Raw genomic sequence first — 8950 nt, 5'->3', positions numbered from 1 at the left:
TTCAGCAGTTTGTTGTAGCAGTACAGAGGCCTAATAGATTAGGTACTGGCTTTGGCTGTAAGATAGGTAGGCTGGGGTTGGTGTTTAGCTGACTAAAGCCCCGTTCCCACAGCTGACTCAGGGTGAAGAGAAGATCTCTGCAGTGACACTCAACTTTTGTGTCATTCCAGTGAGAAACTGGGAAATACTCTTTGGTTTCAGTATGGGCTGATCTTGGCCAAACTGTTAATGAGCTCTTTTTCATTCACTACTTCTAAATGTGTTTGAATTTTCAAGTTAAAAGTCTTTTCTGTGTACTTTTCTGTTGTTGTCATTTGTATCTCAGTCCCAAGATGCAGCACTACAAGTAGATTTCATCATGCTGGGTGCTAAGGCTTCTCACTGCAGCATATATACTGTGAACAAAATGTTTCTTTTTGTTCAGGAGCTTTTGCTGCTTCTGGTGCTGACAGAGAGTGAGCCATGAAGAGGCCATGCAAGCAAGAAGGGTAGAGGAGAAGGGGAGGTAGAACAGAAAGACATTTGTATTATTTGACTTTTTAAAAAGCTTAGGGTTTGGTGTTTTGAGCAAAAATGTAAGGTGAACTTCATGTAAGGTTTAACTTTCACCCTTCTAAGTCTCCTGCTTTTCTTCAACAAGTTGATTCCTCCTGTGAGAATTCAGCTGTTATACACACTTGTGTGGTTTGGGGAAAGTTTGGGTGTAGGTTAAGTTTGGAACAGGCTGAAAGAGTATGGTTTGTGTCAGAGTGAATGTCTGTTTATTAGCCAGACTGGAGCTAAATATAATCCTAAACAGTCCACTGACAGGCAGATGGGTCTAGGTACACAAAAAGTGACCTTGACTAACCTTGGCCTGATGTGGAAAATCCTGTACAGCTTCACATTTGCCAAGGAGGTGCACAAATGGACAATCTGGCAGGATTTGTGACTTGCTGGCATGCAGGGACACAAGGTTTCTGGTCCTCTGCTAGGTCCTCTCCCTCTGAGAGTAGTAGAGGCATGGCTGGAAGCCAGACATACATCTGTGATCTTCTGACCTGTTGTATGCCAGACCTGAAATACCCTGGAGCTGGTGTGGCCCTGAGCTTTGTGTTCCATCACACATCTCTTCCAACATCTGGTAAAACCAGATTAACTTCCAGAGGAAAAACGTGGTGGATTTAGAAGCAAAAGTAGCAGCTTTTATATGCAGACAGCAATGAGGTTGTTTACATGATGCAAGAGACACCTCAGCTTAAGTGCTTTGCTGGACTGGGACCTGAAGTCTTTGTCCAAACCCTGCTGTTATGAAAGGAAAGGTTCTCACTGGCTTTGGTGTGTGCTTCCCCAGGACCAGAACACTGACACCAGTTGTTTCAAAGCTGCCTAAGAGAAATGGATGCCCAGTGTCACCCATCTATATGGGAACTCTGTATGTAAAGAAGGTAGTACTAAATATGGCTGAATGAGCTACTTTTCAAGTCCTTCATAGTATGATTTATAGTGCCTCCAAAACCTCCAGCTTCAGTGAGATGAATCTTTACAATAGCCAGCAATAAGCAGTCACACTGATGGGTATCTTGCTTTATGGGTAAAGAGAGGCGATAGGACTTCAAATCGTGAACTTTTTCGTATCAGGCATGCTGGTGCAAATTTGTAAGGTTGTCCATACCTAGAGGCTATGGTTGAAATCTTCTAAATTACTATCTGTCTACTAGTACAGAGGGGAAAATGCACCTGGACCTCTCCTTACTGTGGAGAATACTCACTTTGTGAACATATTGGAATCAGCTCTTAAGCCTAGGAAAGCTGATCCTGGGAAGGAAATGTACTTGCAGCAAGGAGTCTGACTAGCACATTTCTCTCTCCTGGGTTTAGCCAGTGCGTGCCCCTGAAAACTGAAGCTTTTTCCATGACCTTGTGAAGAGTGCAAAGGCATGAGAAAATGTTATATGGCAGAGCAGGGAGATAATTATGTTGAACTTCAAAACAGGATTAACTTGGGCCAAGTTTTGAATATAATCTGAAACAGTTCCCTTCAGCATTTCCTGCCCCCTATCTCCTCCCCTTCATCACAACAGCTAGTTGCTTTAAGCAGTGTTTAAATCGTGCTAGCCCGTGTCTAGCCACCCATGGCTGATGTTCTGGGGAAAGGGAGCACTGTATTAGGACAGCCATTTGGTTAGACAGTGAAGTTGGTATTGAAGATATTAGTAGAGCTGATCCTAATTTCCTCTTTCTGTCCCATGCCCTCATCACATTTTTCTTTTCACTGTTCACTGTTTTACTGGCTTTAAGAATTCCCACAAAGAAAGCTGAAGGTGCTCAAGTTACAGCACTGGAAGCCTAAACATGGAAAATACCAGAGACACTTATGTAAATACAAAAGGGGTGTAGGTGGCATGGAGGGAGGAGGAATTCATTCAAACGTGCAACTGGACCAAAATAAATGATCTTGCTTAGATCTTGACCCAAGCTGGGGAGATTTCTCCCTTTGCTATCTGTATTGTGCCCATGAGATGAAAAGACATTATAAAAAAAAAAAAAGAAGAACCTAGCTGGAAGTGATCAATTTTCATGCTGCTGTTGTTCATGGTGCCAAAAATTGTAATGACTGAGATCTTCCTCGTTGCCATCTTGCAGAAGCTTTCCAGGTATTCGTCTCGCTGCTGTACATACATGGTGTTGTCCGCCTTAGGGGTTGTGATCAGCTGGTTGGTGGCAGAGACAAAAGAGCTTGTTTAGTACAAGGAATGAAGCAGATGGGTATTTTACTGACGGAGAACTAGTCACTGTCTGCACACTAGGCTTTCTTTTCCATAGCACTGTTGACAGCTCTGTGGCCTTATTTTATTTATTTGTGTTTGGAGTGTACCTTTAAGCCCAGGACTGACCCAAGGGTGTTCAACTAACCACAGGAAAGCCTTAGGAAGCACGGCCAGCTGGTGGCACCAACTCCTCTGCTGCCTCTCCATGGGGCTGATATAGAAGAAATGGCACTGGATTTTACAGAAAACCATGTACTGTCCTATTATCCCTTGCCTTGCCAGTCCCAGCAGGTCTCCTTCACGGCCTTCAGTGGTACCATCAATCTAGGATTCCCTCTGCTCACTTACAGTGGGAGCACTGGGAACATGGCAGCTACTCTGGCCTCATCCCATGGTCCAGGCAGGGTTCTTGGTGACTGTTTTGACTGTCAAGGGGTGAGTACAACTAGGGCTATATGAATACTTATGTAACTGATGGCCATATAAGAAGACCTTAAAGACTTGCTAAGGCCACTGTGACCTCATCTGAAAACTGCTAATTTAGCTTTTGTTTCTTCTAAGCCACTTTGATGTCTTATGGTACTTGCATTTGCTGAGAAGGCATGGCTATGGGAAAAGAGCAGGAGGAGGAACAATTGCAACAACAACAACAGTATAAAAATCTCTACAGTTTATAGTACTTATTTCAAAGCCTCCTAACAATTGCAGATTTAACTTTCAAGAAGTTTAAAGCACACAACTTGGATCCTTCATCAGTGACTGAGATGCAAATATTCCAGGGAAGGTGTGTGTGTAACAACATGCAGTGGTGCTGTGCAGCAGTTTCCAGCAGAAGGTGGAGAGGAATGCTGCAGCTCTAGCCATGTAATCATTCTAACTGGCATTGGTGAGCTGCAATCAAACACCTGCCACATATCCCCCAAACAAAAAAGGAGTTGGAATCTGGATCCAAGGTATAAATAATCACCAGAATCCTTCAGTTGCAAACTTAGGCTTTAGTCTATAACAGGTGCCATCATTTCCTAGCTGCCTTCTTAAGCAAACTTCACATCAAAGCTTTGTGCCATGACTGTTTTAACCCAGGCACTATATGTACTGTATCTCTCTGTACTTGCATGCATGTGCATGTATGTTGATGTGGGTATAAATGTAGTGTTCTATATAAACTGTCAATCAGCATTTCATCAACACAGAGAAAGAAACAAAAACCCCAAATTCACTAAGCCAAGATTTCTCAGCATTAGTAAGACTGCAATAAAAGCCCCACTACAGAGAGGTGGGGCTGCAGGGCTCAAAACCAATACATTTTTTCTGTTTCTGCATCTAGGTCCTCTGTCATTAATTGAACTTAATCTAGAGTAACCTTCAAACTTCTGGATGTTTGAAATTCACACTGAAATCTGCAGTCTGAAATACTTAATGATATGTAGGACTTAAAAACTCATGATCCTCTCAAAAGACTTTTGGAAGAGGACTGAAACAATGTCCTTGGGAGCCAGTCTATTAAAACATTTGAAAGACAAAAGTATGGCAAAGCAATGGGGAATAACTCCAGTAGAGCCACTTCTGCAGCAGTGTGGGCTAATTCTTTAGGGAGAGAGTTTGAAGACTCATAACAGAGTTCATCTAGCTGGAAGGACTGACCCCAAGGGAACTGAACAGTTTGGTAGGAAGGGATGCAAATGGGCACTTGTGTGGATTCAAAGAAGCTTGAGAAGTTCTTTGTTTTCCACATGTGCTATGTATGGCAAAGAGTTCAGCCACTGCTTTTATTGATGACCAAATCAAACTTACTCTCCAAGAAACTTCAGAGCAAGCAGTCAGAGGATAGTATTAGATACTGGAAAAGTGAAGTGCAGCGTGGCATAGCCATGTGTCTTCAGTGAGTTTTGGCCTGACAACCTGAGATTATGCAACTCTTTTCTTGGGGATCCAGCTGAGAGGTGGCCTAGTATCAGAAGGTTTGAATTTCAGACCATCCTTTAAGTTGCCAGGACTGTGTTAGTGTAAGGAATTAGCAGCCTGACATCTGTGAGCTCTGCTTTTGGCTCTTTTTTCAAATTTGTTTTTAATTGTCCCTATGCTACACATATTCTTTGAAGCCACAACATTGAGAAATATGACCACATTTCCAAGATCCTGAACTTCTGTGCAGTTTCTCTCTCTGAGCTTTTGACTTGGCTGCGTATTAGTTAACAAGTAACTAATAAGCATTATTAGCAAAATTCAGTCAAGTTCAAATTTTTCAAATAGGTGGCTTTTCTCTTCTTCCAACACGTTGGGGAATGCAAGTCTGCCAGCTCTGCACAGCCCCTACAGCTGGAAGACAGGGAGAAGAAAGTTGCCTTCTACTCAGGTTTGTGAATCATCAGCAGAATGATTAATTCAGTTTCAATGGCTAAAACCTTAGCTTGGCATCTTAGCTCTTTATATTGGAATATGGGGCATGAAAGTCAAAGCTGTGTTTGTGACACTGACTATCGGACAATAACTCTGTAACAGGCCAGCTTGCAAAAAACCAGCTCCCACAATAATATTTTTAAAGAACTGTTTTTCAAAGTGTACCTTTCAGGGTATGTGCCATCTGCCAGAAAAAACATTTGTACTACAGCTAAAACTGTTTCCTGTCTCAGGTGAAGTGTTTTTTTAGATAAGTAGTTGGAAAAACATACAACACTATTAAACCCTGGGACAAGTAACTCCAGACCATGCTGAGTTTCTCAGACTTGAAAACTTAAGATAGTGTGTGTTATAGTTTAATGAAAACAGCAGGAGGAAAAAAAAAACCAAAAAAACAAAAGAAAATAAAGTTTGCACGGGATCTCTGAAGATGTCTGAGATTTGAATGCCAGATTCCTGTCAGAAAGAATAGCAAATGTAACAATCCTACATACGCCTTTGTGCATATCCTCAGTCAGACATGCACTGGTGCTGCCAAGCCACCTGGCTTGCTTCCAGTTTTAGGACACCAGCACCAATATAAAACAGGCATGCCAGCTGGCAGGACATGCTGAGCATCGAAATGTGGTAACGTTGGCAAGTACCCCAAAGCGATGAATGGATGTAATCCACACTGGAACCTCATTTTATCGTTCGGAACTGTACAGATCCTGACACCTATATAACCACTGGAAACAAAGTAATCTGGTGGCACCATGGTGGCTCATGGAAGTGGCTGGGGAGAGGTTTTCTCCTGATTCTGATGTTCATACTGCATGTAAGATTTCCAACCTGAGTCTGTGAAACCTCCCCTGATGGAAATGATCATTTGGGTCTAGAAATTTTGCCTCTTAAAAAAGCACCAAAAAAGAATAACACAGAACCACCATAAACTTTCTGTTCTGCATATTCCTACCAGGAGTCCTAGATATGACTTCATTTAGGTAATAAGATTCAGATGAACGAGTTACTTACAATGAGCCGCCTTTTGCCTTCAAAATATTCCAGGAGGTCAGTCACCGATTTCCTGGGAGGCTGTAGGAAAGGCTTCTTGTTGGGCTTGGGGAAGTCCTCATTCTCAGTCCTGCTTCCCTTCTTGTTCTTCTTGCTACGGTCTTTGTCCTGCTTGCTCTTTTTCTCAGCTTTGTCCTTCTTGGACTGCTTCTCACTCTTCTGCAGCTTGTCAGGTCTGTCCTTCTTCTTCTTCTTCTCAGGTTTATCCATTCGCTCATGCTTCTTTGATTCTTTTCCTTTCTTTGGGGGAATATTTCCTGCTGCAAACTCTTCCTCTAAATGGGAACTAGCAGGCTTGCTTGGGTCGTATTTATCTTCATATTCATTGCTCAGTATCTTTTCCTGGGCCTTCTTTTTTGGTGGTTTAGTCTTAGTTGGTTTGTGTTGCCCTGGTGTGACGTTGGGGTCCCTGTGGTTATAGTCCTTTCTGTCGGTTCGGTTATCTTTAAATCTACCCACATTTGCCTTTGTATAGTACACTGAGGGAGCTGTTGGGACTTCTGTGAAGCTGTCATAGTGGCCAGCTTTGCTTGGTTTCCGTGTGGCCGATGGGTGTTTCTCTGGGTGGCCACGCTGCCGATCCCTGCGGTTTGTCTTCCACACAGGAGAGTAGAAATCCTCAGAGGCTGTGACTCGTGGTGTGGTGGCATCAGGAGCTACTGGCTGCCTGTGGTACTCTGTAGTGGAATGTGACTTCGTGGTCCAGGTCCTCTGTGTTGTGGGGAGGGGTGTAGTTGTTGTAGACCGGCTGGCTGTTGTCACTGCGCGGGTGGTGGCACGTGTAGTTGTCGTGGTGGAAGGGAGGGTAGTGGTCCTTACTGTAGGCAGGGGAGTGGCCACTGTGGTTGTCATTGGTTTCCTCACTGTTTTGGTCCTTATTGGTTGATTATTGTTCTTCCTTGGCTCCTCCTTCCTTGCTGTTACCTGGACATGTCCACCACCAGGAGTAGGCTGGGTGCTGCCCCCATTATTGCCTTCTTCAACCACTTGTCCCTCCACCCCAGCTGCTTTACAAGTCTGGATGAAGCCCTTCTGCCTCATCTTCTCAATTTTTCTGATGGGGCTCTGATCAATGACTTCATACATGGCCTCTAGCCTGACTGGATAAGGGTACCTTTCCTCCACCTGCAGGGTTTTCTTCAACAGCACCATGCCAAATTTCCCCTTCTCCAGTTTCAGAAAGCTCATGAGCTTAGGGATGAGGCCAGGGTCTAGTGGCTGCTCCAGAATTTTTCCTTCGTTGGTTATCCTTCTGACTTTTCCCCCTTCTTCCCCTTCTTCATGGAACAACACAATCTGCTGGATATGCCTCTCAGCCAGTTCGCAGTAAACGTCGTTTTTCAGCAGGCTCATCATGAGCCGGTAGTAGCCCTCAGAGGCATGGGGGGCAGAAATGACCCACACCCGATTTTTCCCGGCAAAGCTGGCCAGAACATTGGGGGAACTGGAGCCTGAAGGGAAACGTACAACTCGTGACTGTGAGGCAGAGGATATCCCTTCATCCTTAATCATCTCGGACCTGGAGTATTTGGCTGCAGCTGTGAGTCTCTCTACCCGCCTTGTTCTGGTCCCCATGCCCCTGGCCTGGGAATGCGCTTCTCCTTGCAGGAGATTGGCAGGTGCCTTTGGAGGTGCTGAAGAATCCTTGGTGACAGGGTGTTGGGGATTTGGGCTCGAATTCCTCAGGGATGCTCCAGACCTTCTCAGGAGTCTGCTTGGAGCCCTGTAAGCCAGGGGCACTTTCCTAACTCCATGGCTCCCTCTCTCCGCTAGCCTTCCCATCTTCTCAGAGCCGCACATTAGCCACGCCGCCCACAGCAGGGCTAAGCTGAGAGCTGGCCTCCAGTTCATTGTGCAATCTGCTTGAGGGGAGGAGGAGAAAAAGTTAGATGTTAACAGTATCTTGTGCAAGTGATAAAAAAAAAAACAAAGCACAGGCTGGCTAGTTTCTGTGATTTAAAACTGTTGATTACACCTCAGTCCTGCCCTAGTGGCTTTCTATAGTTTACAGTTATTTTTGGAAAAGCACAAAATGGATCATTTCATGCAAAAATGAGATCATCTGTCTGTAACGTGACTCTATCTGCCAAAAGGACACTGTGATCTGCATCCTTCTCTCTGTCTCTCGCTCGTGCTCTCACATACACACATGCAAACACGCACACAGAAGGGGTCCGGTACGTAGAGCAGAAAGCCAAGAATTTGACTTGAGACTTACACTCTCAGGGAAGTTCTCCTTCCACAGATGAGGTTTCACGTCTTTTTCCTTTAAAAGGAGACCAATGCCATACAGCTTTGCTGCTGCCCAGTGGTTTATCTTTACGCTGCCCAACAGGTCCCAGAGCCTGTCCGTCTCCCTGTGTATCTTTTAACTTTCTTCTTTACGTTCTTGAGAAGCGGGATGAGGTGAGTGGAAATTTCCTCTGGGAACTCTGCTTCTCCATTTACCTGCAGGTCTGGCTTTTTGCTGTACCGGTTACCCACACAGGCAGGGATTTCATTTAAGAAAAGGGAGCTCCTGGCTGCTCCGAGTCTCTCTCTTTTAAACTTCCCAAACCTCCTTCCCACTCCTTGCTTCCTCAATCCCGTTTAGCTCCTTTGTTTCCAGAGAGGAAAGCACTAGCATTAATATATTTTCCAGGCTGAAGAAAAACACAGGAATGTGATGCTGAAAAAAAAAGAACGCTTCCCTTTCCCTTTTCTCCACACTTTGACAAAAGCAAATTGTAAAAGACTCTTCTTCTCTT

The 8950-nt window shown here is 44.4% G+C and overlaps 1 protein-coding gene across 1 annotated transcript in view; it reads right to left on the bottom strand.

Moving 5' to 3' along the window:
• The window catches only part of CCDC80 (coiled-coil domain containing 80), a 20969-nt gene that overhangs the window by 11916 nt on the left and 103 nt on the right, over positions 1-8950 (bottom strand). Inside the window, exons 1-3 of the mRNA XM_010174384.1 lie at positions 8422-8950; positions 6165-8062; positions 2537-2693 (exon numbers count right to left, since the gene is read on the bottom strand). The exon at positions 8422-8950 is cut by the window's right edge and continues 103 nt beyond it. Coding sequence (XP_010172686.1) covers positions 2537-2693; positions 6165-8054 — 2047 coding nt within the window. The 5' untranslated portion in view covers positions 8055-8062; positions 8422-8950. The remainder of the gene's footprint in view (positions 1-2536; positions 2694-6164; positions 8063-8421) is intronic.

The sequence above is a fragment of the Antrostomus carolinensis genome, unplaced genomic scaffold (assembly GCF_000700745.2).
Source record: "Antrostomus carolinensis isolate BGI_N321 unplaced genomic scaffold, ASM70074v2 scaffold10758, whole genome shotgun sequence".
Lineage (NCBI taxonomy): Eukaryota > Metazoa > Chordata > Aves > Caprimulgiformes > Caprimulgidae > Antrostomus > Antrostomus carolinensis.
This window is presented reverse-complemented; position numbering and strand designations above follow the sequence as displayed.